Source organism: Nymphaea colorata, chromosome 5 (assembly GCF_008831285.2).
Source record: "Nymphaea colorata isolate Beijing-Zhang1983 chromosome 5, ASM883128v2, whole genome shotgun sequence".
NCBI classification, from domain to species: domain Eukaryota; kingdom Viridiplantae; phylum Streptophyta; class Magnoliopsida; order Nymphaeales; family Nymphaeaceae; genus Nymphaea; species Nymphaea colorata.
Genome location: NC_045142.1, coordinates 17,974,573 through 17,995,794, shown reverse-complemented (window position 1 = coordinate 17,995,794; position 21,222 = coordinate 17,974,573). Strand labels below are relative to the sequence as shown.

Genomic DNA, 21,222 nt, shown 5'->3' with positions numbered 1-21,222 from the left:
AGAGATATTTTAGGCACTCATGTGGCTTTTATGAACCCGCATGTTAAAAAACTGAAGTATAAGGGACATAAAAATTAGACGTTCAATTCTAAGGGACGAGAGTTTCGCAAAGCCAACCAAGGTACTCCATTTAACAACGACAAAAGAGAAAATCATAATCAGCCTGATGCCTCTCAAAAGGGAGTTGTGTGCCAAATTTGCAACAAGACAAACCATTCTGCACTTAATTGTTGGCATTGCTTTAATCAAACGTTCCAGCCCAAACAAGTTCCTCAGGTACTAGCTGCAATGAAGATTGTGGATGGCCAGGATCAACAATGTTTTCCGGATACTAGAGCAACTACCCACGTCACATCGGAAGCAGGTAATCTCAATGTCTTAACTAAATATTATGGATCAGAAAAGATAATGGTAGGCAATGGTCAGAAACTTAACATCAAGCATGTGGGAAATGTTATAGTTAACGATGGGCAAAATTCTATTCGTCTCAAGAATGTTTGGTGGTTCCAAAAATTAAAAAGAATTTAATTTCAGTCAGTCAATTAACAGCAGACATGCCATTTATTTTTGAATTCTCTGCTAATGGTTTTCTTGTAAAGGACAAGAGGAATCAGCAGATTGTGGCATCCGGAACTAGACATGATGGACTTTATATGCTGATAAATGTAAGAGCAGCGTCAAAAAGCCAAGGAGATCACAAGGCTTTTTTCTCAGTCAGATTTTGTGGAGCAAATAAGGAAGTGTGGCACCATCACCTGGGTCATATCAACCAGCAGGTAGTAGAGTTTCTAGTCAATAACAAGGCCATTAGAATTCTTGGTTCATCTCATAGCAGAATTTTATGTTTCAGCTGTCAATTAGCTAAGTCATGTCGTCTTCCATATCTTTCTATTGAAGAACATTGTGATGAATTCCTTGGTCATGTGCATTGTGATCTATGGTAACCTGCCCCGATTATCGGATTTCAACAATATAAGTATTATGCCATGTTCGTTGATGAATCCACTCGTTTCATTTGGTTTTACCCAATGTGCTTCAAGTCAAAATTTTGTAAGATTTTTAAATTTTTTCACAAGTTTGTGGAAAATCAATTTGGGAAAAGAATCAAAATTCTTTAAACCGATGAAGCTGGCGAATTTAATAGTAACATTCTTGCTTCATACCTGCGAGAATATGGTATCCAACATTTAAAAACATGTCCTAAAACTCCTCCTCAGAATGGAATGGTCGAACGCAGACATCAAACTATAGTTGAACTTGGACTTGCTATGATGTTTCATGCCAGGGTGCCAATGAAATTTTGGGTTGAAGCATTATCTACAGTTGTATGGTTAATCAATCGACTGCCCACACCTACTCTTAAAATGAAAAGCCCTTTTTAGCTTATATTCAAGAAGGATCAAGATTATGGCGGTATGATAGTCTTTGAAAGTCGTTTCTTTCCCTATCTTCGAGATTATGCCAAGAATAAGTTGGAGCCTAGATCTTTACCCTGTGTTTTTATAGGGTATAGCTCAACACATAAAGGATATAAATGTTTATACCCACTAACGAGTCAGATTTTTATATCCATAAATGTTGTTTTGATGAAAATATATTTCCTTTCCAACAACTTGGGAATTTATTTACAACAATGTCTCATTCTCAAAAAGGCGTCACCTGTGGCTTGACGACAACTAGCCAGTTGAGGAATTTTCTAAGTCTGGATCTATCAATGAACTTGAAAATGGATCTGTTAGAACTCATTGTCACAACAACAACCATGACTAGTCTTCAAGTAGTGATCTCACACTTGCAACGGAAGCTAACACTTATCATGTTACAGATGCTAGCGATTCTCAACAAGTAATTGAGTCATCTCTCACAGATTTCATGCCTCACTCTCAATCCGGTCCACAGTTACCAACTTCTATCAATTCACATTCCATGATCACAAGGGCAAAAGATGACATTATCAAACCAAATCCAAAGTACTTCCTTGCTTTTTCAGTTCATTTGAAACCTAAAACAGTCAAAGAAGCATTCAAAAATCCATGATGGATAAAAGCCAAGGAAGAAGAAATAGAAGCATTAAATTTGTGCAAAACATGGACTCTAACACCCCAAACTGCAGATACGAATGTCATCTCCACAAGATGGGTTTTTAAGACCAAATGTCATCTCCACAAGATGGGTTTTTAAGACCAAACTGAAAAGTGATTGAACTTTGGATCGCTTAAAAGCTCGTCTAGTGGCTCGTGGGTTCAACCAAATTCCTGGAATTGATTTTATGGAAACTTTCTCACATCAAACCTGCCACCATTCGCATTGTATTAACTATCGCTTTATCTCGAAATTGGGATATTCGGCAACTCGATGTCAAAAACGCATTCCTACATAGAGAGCTACAAAAGACTGTTTATGCAGAACAACCACTAGGATTTGAAGATTCTACCAAACTAGATCATGTATGGCAGCTTCATAAATCTCTCTACGGACTTCGGCAAGCTCTAAGGGCATGGTATGGTAGGCTCGGATTTTTTCTACTCTCCAAAGGTTTTTTTAGCAGCATCTCAGATTCATCTCTTTATATATTCCATAATAAAAGGAGAACTATCATTTTGTTATTATATGTGGATGACATAATCTTGACTGGCAACAACACTCATTTCATTAGTTTACATCACTTCCTCGGTATCAGGGTTCTCAAAACATCTCAAGGTCTTTTTTTCAATCAAAAGAGATATGCATACAGTCTTTTAAAACGTGGTGATCTAACAGCTTGTAAACCAGCTGTAACTCCTCTAGTTCAGAATTTTCTGTCACCTCCTGAAGATCCACCATTTGTTAACCCTACACTCCATCGCAGCTTGGTAGGTGGGCTTCAATATCTCACGTTCACACGTCTTGACATCACATATAGTGTGAACTACGTCAGCCAATATATGCAGCAGCCTACTCAAAGTTAGTTTATGCTTGTTAAAAGAATACTTTGATATATTCATGGGACCATGGAACTCGGTTGTCTACTTTCACCTTGGTTTGTTTTTCGATTTCATGCTTACTCTGATTCAGATTGGGCTGGGTGTTAAGAGGCACGACGATCCACAATTGGTTTTTGCACATTCATTGGCACGAATGCTATTTCTTGGACAGCCAAAAAACAACCTACGGTAGCTCGATCTACAACTGAAGCAGAATATAGATCGATGACATCTACAGCGGCTGAGTTAATGTGGCTTTTCTTTATACTCAAAGATATCGGCCTCCATATAACGGATCCACCGCAGCTACACTGTGACAATATGTCTGCCTTACAAGTTAGCATCAAACCAGTATTTCACTCAAGAATGAAACATGTTGCCATCAATTACCATTTCTTACGAGAGAAGGTGGCGTTAGGGACCTTAGTTACTCAATATGTCCCTTCCTCTCAGCTGGTTGCCGATATTTTTACAAAAAGCCTTATCTAGATCTGCCACCAAATATCTCAGCTGTAAACTGGGTGTCGTTCACCCACCACCCAGTTTGAGGGGGCATGATAAGATCAGTAGGAGAAGTTAAAAATAAGAACGTCTCAGCAATCACGTTCCTTAATGAGAGTAAATCAGCTGGCAACGTTACAAATAAAAACGTCTCAACAAGACAAGAATTTAGGAAGGAGATTGCTGGAAGCGTTAAGGTTGGTGACAACAAAGATAAGAATGTGCTAGAAATTAAGGAAATTGCTAGAGATGTTAAGAATGGTGATATTAACAACAACAACGTTTCAGCAAGACGTGATTTCAGGAATGTGCTGGAAATTAAGAAAATCATTGAAGATGCTGATAACACTTAAATTGCTGAAATAACTTAAAGAGAGATACGGCAGTTTTTCCTTCATCCATTCCACAAATTGTGGACTTTGTAAATATTTTTTCTGTATATTTACATGTAACCACTCAATTGAGAAAAACATTCTCTCACAGCTTATCAATTTTTTACAAATAGAACCTGTTCTATTTTATGCATTGTAGATGTAAATTCGAGACACATGACAGTAAAGACAGGTTGGACATGCGAACGATGAGTATAAAAAAACCACCCCGTTTCGTGGCATTTAATGGTTTATCACGAAACACCCCTCTCAATGAAACCTTCCCTCACTCCCATAGTCTTCTTCCCTTTCCCAACCTCTTCTCCGGAGTCTCTCCCACTCACCTCCCAACTCAGTTTTCATCTAAGCTCTCCTCTTCTTGACAGGTATTAACCTTCTCTTGGCTCACTCTCACTGTCTCTCGCTTAGTACCCTATAATCGTTGTGTTGGCTGTGACCAATACGTGATATCCTTTTCTTTTCTTTGACTATGTCCCACTGATTCATAAAAAAAAAAAAAACCAGGGTATGATTTGAAGGTAAAAGGAATACAGCCCAAGTAGACGAGGTCCTGGTAGTAATTTTCTTTCGCAGATTCGGATTGGACTCGGAAAATGATCCGCGGAAAAAAAGTAGGACCATCAAAGACTTTCGGCTCCTTCCGATCGCCTCTTCTCCACCGTTTCGCCAGGGTTACTCCATCGTCGACTGTTTGCCTCTGCCCTGCCTGCGTGCGTCGTATCTTCGGCCTGCCGACGTCCGTCGCCTGCACCGCCACAGGTCTCTCTCTCTCTCTCTCTCTCTCTCTCTCTCTCTCTCTATACTATATATGTATCTCGCGTTACTGGGAAGGGGCTTTTGAACACCCTTTCCCAGATACGAAATTCAATTTTCCTGGCGGCCTTTAGATCTGCTGAACAAAGAAAGAGAGGGCCTATCGATTGGAATCGATATCTCACGATGACAAGACGGGAAAGAGAGTATTTCCGAGAGTGGGCAGTGTGCATCTGCGTGCGCATGGGAGGAAAGCCGCATGGGCATCGGCTAGCTCCAGTGTTTTGATTTGTAAAATGCCGGAGTGCAAAGTGGGTGCTCTCCAGCACCCTTTTTTTTTTTTTCCGAGGGGCTGCCTCCTGCCTATGAGCCCCTCATCGGTGCTTGATTTGTGTCGGGCTTTTTCTTATGCTTCTTTTATTTGAAGGCTTTGCTTGTGTTGGTAAAAATCTTGTTTCTGCTTGGAGCTTCCTCTCATCAGAGTGCGTGCCTGTGTAATTGGAGGGTTCATTGGAGTTTCCTCTCGTCGGAGTGCGTGCCTGTGTATTTCAAGGGTTCATTGGAGTTTCCTGTTTGCAAACGTTCTTGTCTTGATGTAGATGACAACTTTGATTCAGGTTCTCAGCCAATCTGAATCTGTCCTTTTTGGGCGGTATAGTTTTCAGCGGTTAGTTAACAGCTTCATGTCTTGTTTATCTGAATGTGTCTCTGCATCAGATGGCCATATGCGTATAATTCTGTAGCTGCTTAAACAATAGTTGATTGGATAGGTCTGAAAGCCATCTTGATTTTGACAAAGCTACATCAGTATGTCTGATATAAGTATGGCATGTTAGCATCAATGTTTTGGTGATGGTCGTTTTGAGATGCGTTGAAGTGATATGGAACTTGATATCAATGTGTAACTGAAGTATGTGAGGTATGTAGTTAAAAGACTTGTAGACAGCTTCTAGGCGGGCCAAAAATAGTAAATGAAAGAAGAAGAAGAATAAGATTTTTACAACTTTCTTTTTTCTTCTTCAGTTGGACACCTTGGTAGCCCAGCGTAGTTCCGAAAGGTTGCTGGAAGCTGAGGGGCGTGCACTTTTTTCTTAAGCTGTAATTATCCTACTTAAGCGAGAACAAATTTTTCTGTGCCCATTGAATGGACATGATTACTGAATGAAGAAAAATAGGGGTAATATATTAAGGCAGTATGTTTATATTCCCTGGTAAAAAACCATGGGTTTTTTTCTGAGTGCATCAAATGTACCCTAGAAGATGCAATTTCTCTACAGAAGTTAACAATGCAGACACAAGTGACATGCATTTGAGAGACTGGGTCACCAGACTCGACACCATTTACTGTAGAGAGAGAGAGAGAGAGAGAGAGTCGTTTGGGCTTCATTTTTTTTTCATTTATTTGTCCACTTCATCCATGTTGCATCCCCAGGAATGTGACATGATTTTGATTGGATTTCAGACAAGGTAGACACCTTGTTTGAAGGTCTATGGGCCTTGAACTTCTTTTCGCAAAGAGGAAGCAATGACAACAGACACCTTGTCTATGTCTGTGTTTAGTTTGATTTTTTTTTTTTCAAATGGAAGGGTTGTCTTGAAAATGGTGCCTTAGACGCTGTCTGCTTAAACATACATATCCTTAGTCTAGGACCTAGGTAACTTGGTTCCCTGTCCATACACTTAATAAGGTGCATGAACTGTTTTTAGATTGTAAGTGTTCACCTAATAAGGTTTCCCTTTTAGTCGTTGATGCAGGCTAGTGGATCTGATGGATCCAATTTGGCATTTATTTATTTAGTTATTTTTATTTTATTTGGACCCGGACACATTAAGAAATCCAAAATTACTTGTGTGCATAGAGACTCTATTTAAGTGTCACATTCTTTTTTTGTTTTTTTGTAATTGTTCATTGATTGACATTAATGCCAGTTTCACCCTAATTTTCGTTCCTTTGCTTTGTTCATTGCTTTTTTCATTGTTTGTTTGCTTTCGTTGTGTTCTTCCATGGGTTTAGAGCATGAATCTCTAAACACTGTGTCAGTTAGTCCCATTATGAGGCAACTTGTTTTTTGTGTTGTTCATGCTTTGGCATAACTTTTTAAATGCCAATTCTTATGCTCCACCACACGATTACGTTGAGTATTAGGACAAGTAAATTGATGAAGGTACTCCATGTTTCTGTGCATATGCTATTGATTCACTGGAAGTATAAAAATATTACTACCCTCCATTATCAGTGCAAAGACAATGGATTTTGTAGCCAATTTCTTTTGTCTAGTATATTATGCAATTTTTTTCAAATGCCTCATACTTGCCCTAATGAAATATAGCCAAACATATCTAGAGGTGTTAACTTGTCTGATCCATTTCTATTAAAAATATCTCGCAGAGTGCTTGTTAATCAATGTTAAATGCATCTAGAGTGCCTGCAACCATTGTCACAGATATTATTATTGGTATTTCTCAAAAAAAAAAAAAATTCTCAAATATTTATCAGGAAGTTGGTTTTTCATGGATATTCTCAGAAATTCAAAGGACTGAAAAATATATGAAAACATTTAAAAGAAATATGAAATTATGGGTTTCTACTTTTCTTTTTACAAAAATATTGATATATACTAAAAATAGATTTCAAATGCTAGAAAAATGAAAAATAAAGATTTGAAATACATTAGAAAATGGGTTTCTAGAAAAAGGAAAATATTCCTTTGGAATGTTTTCAAATATCACAACATAGCTGTTTTTTTCATTTTATTCTGTTTTGCTGATAAAAAATATCATGATACCTTTGTCAATGCCTGTATCTATTTTTGCATGGTCCTAGTCCTAAAGAATCATCTCTCTCTTTTGCATTTCTGAATTGCCATTTTGCACCCTCTGCAACCATAGCATGTGACAGAAGAATCTACTATTACACACTCAACATGAGAATAATAATCAAAATCTGATTCTGTGCAGCAGGAAGAAGGCTACCACAACCTGGGAGATGAAGAAGCAAGGTGGACACTCAGGTGGGAGATCTTGGTCTCTTGGGGCTTCTGCAAAAATGAAATCAAACAGTACCCATTACAACCCAGCTGAAATCAGTAAGCCCTGATCTCTAATGAGAATCAATAGCACATAACACTTCGTATAGTTTATCTCTTTATATCTGACCATGTTATGCTACATTTGATGCACATGTGTGCTTGAAACTAGTTCTACATCACTACTCCACCTTTGAAACTTTATTTTTCTAAATGTCTTCCGTCTGTGCATTTATTTCACAGAATTGGTGCTACTTATTTATTTTGGCTACCTACTTATGAGTTCCTCTACTGCAGAAAAGCAAAGAGAATTCTACAAGAATGCCAAACATATAAAGAAGTACAAGAAGCTGAAGCAAAAAACTGATCATGAATACAGCCAAATGAGGATTGAACCGATTGATCTGGTCCAGGAGGTAATATTCAGTTCTTTTCAAATTTTTAATCAACTTGCATTTCTAGAAGAATGGTGGCTAATATCAATCAAAACCACTCCAGATAAGACCTTATGACATACTCTAGGATTGGTGGTTCTATAGGCTAAAAATACTAAAGAGAGCATATATACTTGTCTCATAGCGTAATGCTAGTAAATGTATGCACATGTATGTTGCGCTTTAGCTATTGTGTTTCTTCATTGTATGTGTTGGCTATTGAAACTTTAAATCAACTCTTAGTAGTTACATTCTCTAGTATTGGGAACTTTGATTTATGCACGACATCTTCAAAGTTTGGCAAATGGTATAGTGGTCCAAAATTTTGCTTCTAGCAGCCAAGAATCTGGAAGAATGGTGCAACTAAAAAGCATCTTTTGAAAAATAAAAGCACTCCCAGGTTGCATGAATTTCACTTTTGCAGCCTATGATGCTTCATACTCAATCGTGAGCAAGGTGGATTGACCTAAAACTTGCAAGTTTGGGGGCCAAACTCATCTAAGCTGGAGGTTATATAACTGTTTCCAGTATCTAGAAGCCCTGGCGCAAACCCATAAAAACAAGAGCATGACTGCTTGTTTACCATATGGAGAGGCCCCCCATTTTTTTTATTGCCAATACTGGGGGCCTACCTCACATGGACACTTCAATGTCCATGTGCAATGTCTAGATGACACCTCCACTGGCATAAGGCACAAAGTTAATATTGTATTCTTTCAATTCTATTGGCATCATGTCCTTACTTGTACCTGTTTTCCTTTTGTTGTGATTGCTTTTTTTGTATTGCATGTATTCTTTTTCTTCTTAAGTATGTCATCCTGCACACCCATTTTTAACTTAGTTATCCAATGTGATAATCGCATTTATGTGCATTTTTTTGTGTGCTTGTTTCACAAAACTCCCTTGCCCTGCCATGCATATAATTTATATGGATAATAACCTTATCCATAGGAGCATCTTTTCTTACCTGTTGCATGGTATGCTTTTATGCAGAAATTCCTCCATCAGTCATCAACTTTCTCTGCATTTATTCTTCATTCAGTGTTTCATCAGTGACTAGGATACCATTTAGGTCATGTTGGAGTGCTGGAGATAGAGGTGGAATGCCAGCATTCAATGGGGATAATGACTCCTGTATATTCCATTTGGCCCTACCTTTTTTTGTGTGGTTAGAAGATGGAAGGGTGACAGAATGGAGATGAATCACTTTCAGCCGTATCCTAGCTATAGTCGACAATGCACTCCTGCTTCCACAGTACTTTCCCATTTTCATCTGTACGGCCATCTCTGGAAATCAGCCTTAATATCTGACATATAGAGTCTTCTGCCCCCTCTATTTTACCATGTACTTTTCCTTGCACATTTAGTTCCAAAAACAGCTTTGCTGGACAAATCCCCTATCTTCATCGGCAAAAGAATACAAATGTACAAGAAGCAGGAATTTACGTACCATTATGCTATTGTTCAAACAATTAAACTGTTATCAGGAAATCAGGCATGAAGGAGGGAATCCCATAATTCCCATTCCAATCGAAAAGCTCCTCCAATCAACCTGGACATAAGGAAACACTCCTCAGGCCTCAAGTTGCCCAGATAAAACCTCAGAATCTTCCTATGATGGGCAGTCATATCTGACGAGTTTAAAGGGTGTTGTTGGCATTCAAAAACATCATGGAGCCAATGCATCCAGGCATGGAATCCAGAAGGTAGTTCCTCTAGCAGGAACCTTGAGGAGAAAGAACATCATCTGAAAGTCTCCTGCAGTCCGTCTTAGTAACCATTGCCTGACCTGAGATTATCACAAGTGCTAGTCTTCTGAATTGCCCACCAGTGTGGCCTATACGGTTGTCAAAATCAAAATCACTTTCTAGTTCCTGCTCTTCTCGCCCATGACTTGGAAGCAAATCGAACATTTGCCCATGATTTGAGATGCAAGTTTTTCCCTTGCCTTCCCTGCTAGATAAGCTTATCCTTCTGGATTGACCCTGACAGCTTTTAGTATTATCAACTTTATCCTCATGCTTCAAGACTCTTTGACGAACCTGAATTTCCATATGGAAGGCAGGTTCGGAACATTTCATTGCTGATTTATTTTTAAATCCTTTATTGAACCACCAAAATTGAAATTTAGTCCCAAATAAGTTGCTGCATACACTCGCAGGCCATGAGATACCTTAAAAAACATGAACTTTGGACCCAAATGATTAATGGCACGCATAACACTTTGGCAAAGGGTAGACCTAATTTTCTAAGCTGTTACCTTTGTAAGAGTGTTTCATGAATTTGTCTCAATTTTTGGGATAGGTTTATGGGACAGTAACAGTTTGTTATGGTTGCCAAACAGCCCCTCAATGCAACAACACCTCCTAACAAGTGAAATGTGCTGGATGGTTTAATAATCTATTTCTCTAACTAAGAATCTGAGGTTCCTGGAATCAGCATGTCTGATGAAATCAATTTAGATTGCCAACTCCCTCCTACCCACATTCAGCTGAAAAATTGGAGAGGCTTCAACTCATCCCAACCCACATAGCCCTTTTTCAGAAATAAGAATCTCTGGATTTTTTCCTCAGAGACCATAGACTTGCTTCACCACCATGCATTTCTCCATCAAGATTCATTCAAGAACCCTGAACACAGGCTATTGAACTCTCTCAAACAAATCAGAAGATGCCCCAGTAATGTTTTATTCTCAAATATAGAATCTTGTACGCCAATTCCTCATTCTGGAACTGGCCTACTGAGATGGCCTCCAACTAAGAAGGTGGAGTCGTTGGTTCTGTTCAGAATTAGCCAGATAAAACCTGCCATATGATGCTAAAATCTTCAAAACACCTCTTGAACAGCGCCCACTGACCCTTGCTAAACATAAGCATAACCAACAAAATTAAGGCATTCCCGGTGGTTGCGATCCTTTGGCAAGTGGTTAAACAGTTGCCAAGGTGCTTCAAGCACTCTTTATGAAACCTGAAGCAGTTGACTATCTACAAGATTTTGTGAGACCAACTTGCGTTGCTGCCCATCAATTAACCTTCATCCCTTGTTCCACAGGAAATCAATTCAACCAGCAGGAAGAAGCAGAGAAAGAAAAGCAACCTGCAGACTTTGAGAGAAGAATATGAGAAGAAGAAGCAGGAAGAAGAAAAGGCAAAAATGGAGGCAGAGGCAATCCAGGAAGCCAAAAAAAAAGAGAAAGAGAAGGTTATGGCTCAGAAGAAGGAGCTGAAACATAAAATGCTCAAGAGAACAAGATCAGGACAGCCTATCATGAAGTACAGGCTTGATCACTTGATAGAAACCCTCCAGCGTGGCTCAAATTAATAAGCTTTTGCTTGCTGTAATTTTACTGTGTCATTGATTGATTACTTTGGGATGATCACAATTGTATATTCTTTTGGCTTTTAGGTAAAGTTGCAAGCTTAGTTCTGTGGTCATCTTACTATTCAGTTCTAGAACCTTGTTATTTCACTAGAAATTGATGCATTTTTGACAGAGCTTCTATATTTACTCAAGATGCTTGATGAATGACTTGTCTTGAGGGTCTGCCAAAGGATCATTTAGCCAATTGGACTTGGAATTTTTTAGTTTGGGTTCTCATCACTCGATGCCTGGCATGACTGGAAGAAAGGGTCTATGGCGCTTGCCTAGTGGGATCAATCCTCCTACTCACCCAAAATTCAGCCTGTTACTCATAAAAGAACAGCTAATTTTACTTATTTGTTTTTTTAATAAAAAAAAAATTGAGAAATGCCTATAAAGCCAAACTGTTCCAGCACATGTGCGCCAATTCCTTTGTGTATCGTTTTCTAAACCGATTCACTTTCGGTCCTGATGTCGACATTGAGTTGGATGAGACGATTCACTTTCGGTCCTCACTATAATAAGCATATTTTGTTTCATATATTGACTAATAAAGGGCGGAGTTGACTAACCTATTGGCTTGTATTTTGAAGGGCAGAGAGTAGAAATTTTTATATAGGGACCGGTGGCCAAATTATATTTTCAAAATTTTTATAAGAATAAAATAGTATTATTATGTGGCTAAATTATTTTTTTTCAAAATTAAAAATGTAAATTTTGTTTTTCCGAAATCTGAGCGGTCCGGACTTTGCTTCTGTTAAAAAGGCCATGTATTAATGAGTTTCTAGCAAGTTTAACGGTAATAACATATTTCGCATATTAAATCTTAGAGAAATAGGTATATTAGATCTTAGAGAAATCTGTAGGTGCTAGACTCATAAGGAATGACATTGCTGGTACATGCAATATGATATAATATTATCTTTTAAGTTTTTTAGTCCTTTATTAGACTCTTTTGCTCTTAATAATAAAAAAAATGATGGTTGAAATAAATAGAAAACCTGTTTTTGATGGTCTACAAAATACACCTGAAAATGTGATATATTAAAAATTTAGCTTAAAGAAATGTTATCCCCACTCATACCAAAAGTTTACTGTGATCTTTTTGTTCAAATATCAATTAAAGTGAAGCAGGGTCACAAACAACAAATCTCTTTATGATAAACATATTTTCATCATTTGCAGCCTGCCTGTTAGGTTATCTACTTTATGTTACTTAAAGGAAAGTGATGATAAGGGAGAAATTTTCTATTATTACACGACTGGCAGAAGTTTGAAGTCACTTTAGAGCAATTCAATTAAAATGACATGGATTAGATCCAATTCATTATATATATATATATATCAAATGAGTTATGTAAATATATATTCACTGCCTTATTATAATCAATTAAAAATCTATTAACCATACATTTAATGTCCCATAAAATGAAAATTTGGCTCGGCCCCTTATTAAAACGAGTCATAAGCTTTTAGCTTATTAGAAATTTTGATTGATAGAGATGAGATCCAAATTATCCTTATAGGATCTTGAAGCAGCTCCTTTTTACATCCAAATCATACACATACACACGGGCACCCACACACACACATGCTTGAGAGCCCGCACTCGTACAGCGTCCTGGATTCGTGGCGTTACGGAAGCAAGGGGCAGGAGCAGCTGGTGAAATGCAATATGGTAAGAGATATGAGGGTATAAACGTAATTATGCTGACACTGGTAAAACCAAGTGAAACAAAGATTTCTGCTGCTTCGACTCTCTACCCATTGTCTGCTTGGACGCGGAGTGACGTGTGCTCCGCGGTGAGATTCGGCCGATTCCAGCGTCCGCGGTCGGAGTTTCTCTGGTTTCCGGTGGAAATTGCGGCAGCATCGGTGGGTCTTCAGATCCCATATGAAACTATGCTTTTTCTTGTCGCCTTCGCCCTCTAGCTCCTTCTTTTCTCATTGTTTGTGCTGCGAGAACACCGTGGTTAGGGTTTTTCAAGCAGGGTCTTTCTGTCGCCGGGTTCTTCTGGGGATGGTTTTTGCGTCCGATCTTCTCTTGTTTGGATGCATCAATCGTTTATGCGGCCTTGTAAACTCTTTCCTTCATTTTAGGTCTTCCTGGCTGGTGGTTTCGCCCCAATCAATTGGCGCATTGGAGTTAATTTCTGGCGCGCCTTGTTCTTAGGGTTTGAAATCGAAGTACATGCTTTATTTCTTTGTGGAAATTGATGTCCTGTTTTCGAGGAAATTGGACATAGAATGATCGAACTATAGTTATGAAACATTCTGTCCCGCTTTTGGCGTCCTCCATTGGTCATTCTATCTTAATTTTCTCCAGGTTGTTCAATGACATGGCTATTTTGGTGGTTTGGGATTGTATATCGGAATGTGGAATTCAAATCGTGTCGGTTTAGCTTGCTGGTAGCGAGTTTCGCTTTCATGGTCGGACTGGTTCGTCATGCATTTCTTAGAGTTTGTTGGCTGGAGAATTGGCAAGTACTCCATCACAATGACTTCCATTTGGCTTATGAAGTGGTGGGCCTTTTGGCGTTAAGTTGCTACAGCTTGGGACTGCTTACCGCGATTGCTGTTTCCTTTGCAATTTATGTGATTTTCTCTTCGCGAGATATCTTTTTTGTTCATATGTAGTTCTCTCAGTATAGGTTTCGGGACTCCCTATGCTTGTTTGATCACTACTGCTTGGATGTAAGGGTGTTTCATATCATTTTGTCATGTTACAGCAAGTTGGATCGGTCCTATAGTTCAAATATATGAATTTCGTCAGGCTGTGGTGAATGTGGTGATCTATCTCTTTCTATGCTAGGTCAGCTTGTACTGCAGGAAATTTCTGCTGCACTGGGTTCCTAATTGTATTGTTTGGAGAATTGTAGCATTTTAATCAGTTTCTATCATTTTTTCGACTCAGTACCACCAAATTTTTGTTATTCAGGTTAGTGTGTTGGCTTTAATTTTCTGAGAACATGATGCTTTGCACTATGAGTATCATTCTGTGCATGGACATGTGGTCGTACTTTCAGCTGATTTTCTTTTCTACTTCATTTATTTAGAAAGCAAGTACGGCTGGAATCTAGATTAGGACATTTTTTTTATTGATGTTCATATTTTCTCATTTAGGTGGTGACACTTGCATCGAGTGGTGAGGAGGTTGAAGCAGTTGTATCTGGTCCTTGGTTTTATTGACAAAGGCAGATTGTGATTTTCGTAGGAGGAAGAACAAGAGAGGTTGATTTGCAAGAAGGGTGTCATCTACCACCCACATCAGTGCTAACCACATTAGTGATTAGACACACACAAAATCCTGTGCTAAAAGCAGAGGTGAGTTATAATCTTCTATTGAGGAACCCTTAAACGCATGAAAAGAATAACTGCATACAATCTGGTTGGTTTTTTTTTTTTTCCATTTATATTGTGCTGCCTGCAGAGTACTGGCTATTTATCTTTTCTTAGTTTTAGAAGAAGGAAATTATCTATCAAAATTTGCCTACTTTGGGATATGCAAGCAGCATTGGCACTTTAAGAATTTTGAAGTTTTTGTTTTCTAACCATGTTCTGTTATTCTTACTTTCTTTTTTTCTAATCCTTGTTTATTCCCTGTTGTGCATGTTGTGCTTCATCTTTTTCTCAATGGGATTGCTTTCTCCAGGCATGTATAAAAACCAGCTGCAGGAGCTAGCACAGAGAAGCTGTTTTAATCTCCCATCGTATTCTTGTATCCGGGAGGGGCCAGATCATGCACCTCGGTTCAAAGCTACAGTTAACTTCAATGGCGAGATTTTTGAAAGTCCTACATTTTGCAGTACCCTGAGACAAGCTGAACATGCTGCTGCTGAGGTGGCTCTCAGCACTCTTTCAAAGAGGGGACCTTCTAGATCACTAGCTGCTAGAGTCTTGGTATGGGTTCTTGATCCAGTCCGTATGCTATGTAACTTAGATAGTTCAAAATCAGTGTTATCAGCTGGCCTGAATTGATTTGAATCCATGGTAAACAAATTCGACTCAGTGGCTGATTCAAGAGTGGCACCTGTCAGTCACTTCTACAATATTTTTAAAATCTTTAATAGTTTTCTTATTTTTAAGTACTTTAGTTGATTTTCAGGTATTTTGTAATGGACTGTGTGTAGTTACTGGAAAAATCTGACAAAATATTTCAGGATGTATAGAATGCAAGCACTTTTGTTATTTGTCTGGATGATGACGACATCTAAGATATCGAGATACAACTATTTTTTCTGTATAAGTTCCCGACATTGTTTTATATATGAGTCTCCATAGATTCAAAATGCAGTGTCCATGTCCCACACAACCAGTACATAACACTGCTGAATACATGATTTGAGCCCTTGATCTAGTAACATTTTGAAAAATCACAATGTTATTGCTAGATAATAACAGTTTATTCTCAAGAGTTTTATTTATTTCTTTGTTGTGCAACTTTTATCTTCATTTTTCACATTTTCAATTTAGATTATAGAAAATGGAATATCATGAGATTTTGGTTCACCAGTATATGTCTGATATGGTGCTGTTCTTCATGTTTAAAAATCAACAAGTATTTCTTTTGCATACTTACTACATACACATAAATACATACATGTGTATGTGTGCATGTCGCACGTGTGTGTATGTCTGCCTGCCTAACTGTCATTAAGTGATATCAAGACGTTTTGCCCGTACACTGCAAATTGTGCTTTCTTCTATCTATACAAAAGAATCATGCTGGTCAATCTCCACCTTCCTAACTTATATTGTATTTTGAACCAAGCTTCTAGGATTGGGATATCCTAGATTTTTCTGAGAAAGTGTTTCACTGAGAAATTGCTAAGACTGATATTGATGGTCATGGTATGTGTGTATCTAACATGCAAAAGTGAACAGTAGGCAGGGGCTTGTTTGCACTTGTACTTGTGCTGATAAATCTAGTCTTATGAAATTTAGTTTAATAGTCACAATTGTAACTGGTTACTCCATGTACTTCAACTAGGGGGTTGGTAATTTCATGTCTTATGGAACATTGTGCAAACACCTTATATGGTACTGTGGTTAACCGGCCTTCTGCATCAGAGTGCTTAAATAAGTGAACTTACGGTGGGGCTGGTACTTGAAAAGTTGGTGTTTAAAAGTGATCGGTATTTTAGGTTAACAAGTGTTCTACAAAAATAGATTGTCTTCCTCTGTTGGCCAGTAACATTGTATTGAGACCATTTCTGACAAATTTGTAGCAGTCCTGAGTTAGCTGACTGATGGCTATGTAGTTTGCTTATTGTGAATATTAATTTGTTGTTGAATTGAGAGAATTTGTCATCATGTGAACATAATGAAAAGGTAGCTTCCCATTTCCTGAGTTTAGTTAGTTGTTACATAATTGTAACTGTTGTTGTATGCATAGTTTAGATACAGTTAATATAATATTAACTGTTGGCATATATCTGGTTACCACATATATGGGTTATGTGGTTGGCAGGCCAGTTATTAGTGGGCTTGTGTGGGTTTTGTTTTATCATTAAACTGTTCAATTTTTGTAGGATGAGACTGGAGTATACAAGAATTTGCTCCAAGAAACAGCACACAGAGCTGGTCTAAATTTGCCAGTTTATACCACTGTGCGGTCTGGACCAGGACACATGCCAGTCTTTTCCTGTACAGTGGAGCTTGCAGGAATGAGCTTTACAGGTGACCTTGCTAGGACTAAGAAACAAGCTCAAAAAAATGCTGCAATGGCTGCTTGGTCCGCACTAAAACAATGTAAGCAAATCTTATTTATCAAATACTAAAAATTGCTACTTTCAACTCAAAATTTTCCCAACAAAACCTTTGAAATTCTGACCTACCTTATGCTGGGTAACTGACTTATTTAAGCTTATTAAGTGATCAATTCTGGAGGTAACATAGAAGTTAGAGCTAGTCGGATTCGCTTCTCTAAACATGAAACCAATTATATTAGGAGCACTTCCTTGACAAAAAGTTTTTTTTTTTTTTTTTTTTTTTTTTTGCGTTTTCATTTTTCAAAGGCCTTTTGGCAGCCGTCTGTTGTCAAGTTCTTTGTGCAATTTCACAAGCTTTTCATCAAGAGGTATTAGTTGCTGCGCGTGTGAGCTACTGAAGATGCTCCTATTTATTCAGTTGAAGCTGTTTCTTATTTCTATGGTGAATATATTCATCTATGTTTTAACATGTTTTATCTCCATTTGCTGTAGTGCCACATGCAAATTCTTCTTCCTCACCGTCATCTTCATCTCCATCATTGGGATCTGAATCCAGTGAAGAACAAGAACAGGTAACTATAGCTAGAGTGTTAGCTAGTTTGCGGCCTCCAGATGGAAACCGACAGCCTTCACAACATGACTCGCAGCGTGGAAGAAGGAAGCCCATGTCCAGTCCAAGGGACAAGAACCCATCTGTTCCCGTATCCTTATATCCCCTGCATTACCAAAGATGGACATATGCCGGCTTTGCTCCTGAAGTTGCTAGGTTTCAATTGTGGCAGCAGCAGCAACAAACTAGATATCTTGCTCTTCCACCTCCTGTCCCAAACCCAGGAGTCTTACCATTTGTACGGTCTGTTTTCCCATCAAATGATGCCCAATTTTTCCCTTCAATTGAGCAAGAAGCAGGTCCTTGTGCTCCTCCTTCCCCATTTTATTCTGCTACTTCACCCATTCCTGTTCATACTAGAAACAGGTCCCAAGTTACAATACAGGAACTACCTGATGAGAGCCAGATGGAGGATCAGCAATGGCTTCCACGCGGCTCTTCAGAGAAGGAAACTGGCTCCAGTGGGCAGAACACTGATTTGAGTTCAAGGTCCCAAAGTTTCCATCCTTTCACTGCACAAGGTTCACATGTTCCAAATGATTCCCGCATAGAGCCAAAAGCTCTGGAAACGGAAGATGATGCACGTAAGGACAGTGGTTCCGAAATGGGGTCTGGAGATGCCAGTTTGAAGTCAACGTTAGGCTCAGGCCTGCCTACCATCCATAATAACTGCTTCTCTAGTACCTTGCACACCCTTTCCAAAAAGCAGGAAATTCAAAAAGAGCATATTCAGAAGGAACGGTTTGATTTGGCACATGGAAGTCAAGCAGATTCTTCAGTACCACAAGATACAGAGAGGCTATGCAGGGGCTCTGCTGGATTTAGACCAAGAAATCCGAGCCCACGGCATTTTCCAGCACATAGTCCAAATTCATATGAACCAATCCTATCCAGTGTTCGACATTGCCAACCAGAGCAGTTGGGTTCCTCAGCAGGGTTAAGAGGCTTTAGACGGCCTCATGCAGTGGCTCCACCTGTGACTATAAGACCCATCATACCAGTGTGTTCTGCCAAGCCAAGGACAGAAGGTGTAGGCAACCAGGTTTCTTCTGTTAATTTTGCAGCCCCACCCGTCCAGATTGGATCTGTTAGACCAGTTTCCGTGGCATCACCTGTCAAGGAGCCCACAAAGTTAAATGATGAGCAGCTCTTACCTCCGGGTGACAAGAAAGCTGCTGAGCAGGATAGTATTTCAGCTGTACATTCTGAGCTTGGTAAGCTTCAGATATGATCAATGTGAAACCTTTTTTGTATCAGGTCTCTTTTTAATGTTGATTCAGAGCATTTTATCTTCATTCCTGTGCAATTCGGCGGTATCTTGTGTAGGTCATGCTGGTGCCGTCGCCTGTTCAGGTGCGGTGGTCGTCTTGGTCACCGCTGACCAGCAAGGAGTGAAGCCGTATCTTGTAGTTTGTGTCATAGTAGTGAAAAGATGCAAAAATGGTTCCTTATCCTTTGTCAAGGGATCTTGCTGATTTTGGAATTATATCTCTCTCTCTCTCTCTCTCTCTCTATATATATATATATATATATATATATATATACATAACATATATATATATACATATACATGTATATAAGTTTTTGTTTTTATAAATTTATGCTTGTGAATATTTACATAATGTTTCCAATTTGAAAAATATCATTACTATTGTCTTTTGTCAAGGTTTACTTAAAACGAGTCTTTGAATATATAACCTTTATTTGGCTTTTTTCTTGAAGTAAAAATGAGCTTCCAATGATTTTAATACTAGTAAATAAAATTTGTGAATCAATCAGTTAAATCTTCTAATCAAAATAAAATCTTCACCTTCGGCGAAAGGGAAAAAGATGTGTACACGAAACATTTAGCAGTCTCTATTTCACTACAAAAATGTTTTACTCGTACCCCTCCAAAAAAGGAAAAAAAAACTGCAAAAAAGTATCCTAGTGCCTTGCTGAAAATAGTAAAGAAATAATTCTGCCATCCATTTATTACTTCCTTCGCTATAAAAAGATAAATGACACATATGCCCTTTATTGGATCCTTCAATGGAGCATTCTTTGTCAAGACAAAAACAAGAAAATGTTGAAATGTAAATGGTTTCCGTTCCACTCTTTACTGAAGTTACTGAGTTGGACCCATAACTGAATGCAAACCCAGGTTCATTTATATAGAATTTGTATAGATTTATCGGATATCAGTTGAATACTAGAATCAGATTCGTATTCAGTTATGAAAATGTATACTGAATTAGATTCTGGTTGGCAACCGGCTTCAAATATTCTTTATTGGACCAGTTTAATTGGTTTAGGAATATTTAATTAATTTATATCCCTACTTATGGAGGGCATCTTGAGTATGAAACCCTTGACCTTCAACTTGAAGTTGAAGGTATTAAGCGACAGGGATGCAATTTCCTTGGGACAAAAAAAAAAATCTTGAAAGTTGTTTTTTGTCCAGCTACGACCTTGCTTGAATAGTTAAAAAGATGGCCATGATATTATTATATGTATGTATATATTAAAATCAGCTGGCTGGCCGATGTTACTAAATGAATAAACATTTAAAACTCGGTGTTGAACACCATAAACCATCGTTAAAAACATCATAAACGGTCGCTATATTATAAACCATCTTTTAATCTTCCTGTTTGATGATGTTTTTAGTGATAAATTTTTAGTCATTTAGCAACATTTGATAGTCAACTTAATATATATATATATATATATATATATAAAAAAATATGAAGAAAAATGTGGGAACCAGTACTAGGGTAGCTTTTGGATGACTCATTTGAAAAATGAATTTTCCAAAAACCAGGTTTTGCAAAAATGTTTTTTTTAATTAAGATTTGAAAAACATCATTTTTGTGTTTGGGTGAGCAAAAAAAAAAAAAAGGTTTCGGGTGAATGACATAGGGTGGGTAGGTGCAGTTTTTCATTCTCTTATGATCAAAACAACATTTTTTCATGAAACCATTTTTTCTAAAAACATTGTTTCCATGCAGATCAAAAAATGAGTTTTGGAAGCAAAACAGTGTTTTTGCTCAAAACCCAATTTTGAGCATGCATCCAAACATGCCTCAGGTGATGAAAGTATCTATCACCTTTTTCTCCTTGTTTTTTTTTTTAAGCGGTGGTTTTATGGTACAACAATGGTTTATGGTGATTTTAACAACACTTTATGGTACTTTCAGTGACATACTGATTTTAAAATTTTCAGCCATTTGACACTGATAAAAAAATTCTCTTTTATTGATTGGTAAAAACCCAACCAATAGGTCAGAGACAAATACCAGACCCTTTAATTATGATATTTTAAGATTTTTTTTTTACATTTTTGGGGATTTAATAGTGTTTTTATAATAAGCAAAAATGAATGATTCTCAAAGTATCAACATTTTGATAATAGAAAGATCAACGTTTTTCATAAAAACAACTTGATTCAAAACATGTTTTATATCAAAATAGTTTTTATAACATATTAGGC

At 37.9% G+C, this 21,222-nt stretch overlaps 2 protein-coding genes across 3 annotated transcripts; both read left to right on the top strand.

Annotated features, from left to right (window-relative positions):
- Nucleotides 1-4,379: 4,379 nt before the first annotated feature.
- On the top strand, nucleotides 4,380-11,576 carry LOC116253860 (ATP-dependent RNA helicase dbp3). Of its 2 annotated transcripts, none has more exons than XM_031628825.2 (4): nucleotides 4,380-4,615; nucleotides 7,568-7,695; nucleotides 7,933-8,051; nucleotides 11,121-11,576. In XM_031628825.2, the coding sequence occupies exons 2-4, from the start codon at nucleotides 7,596-7,598 to the stop codon at nucleotides 11,388-11,390; spliced, it is 489 nt and encodes a 162-aa protein (XP_031484685.1). In that variant the 5' UTR covers nucleotides 4,380-4,615; nucleotides 7,568-7,595; the 3' UTR covers nucleotides 11,391-11,576. The 2 variants fall into 2 exon arrangements, with proteins under 2 accessions (XP_031484685.1, XP_031484686.1); XM_031628826.2 differs by having other exon boundaries at nucleotides 4,462-4,615; nucleotides 7,571-7,695.
- A 1,574-nt stretch (nucleotides 11,577-13,150) lies between these two features.
- On the top strand, nucleotides 13,151-19,236 carry LOC116254637 (double-stranded RNA-binding protein 2-like). Its single transcript, XM_031630157.2, has 5 exons — nucleotides 13,151-13,304; nucleotides 14,553-14,753; nucleotides 15,082-15,329; nucleotides 16,961-17,180; nucleotides 17,633-19,236. The coding sequence occupies exons 3-5, from the start codon at nucleotides 15,084-15,086 to the stop codon at nucleotides 18,979-18,981; spliced, it is 1,815 nt and encodes a 604-aa protein (XP_031486017.1). The 5' UTR covers nucleotides 13,151-13,304; nucleotides 14,553-14,753; nucleotides 15,082-15,083; the 3' UTR covers nucleotides 18,982-19,236.
- The last annotated feature ends 1,986 nt before the right edge of the window (nucleotides 19,237-21,222 follow it).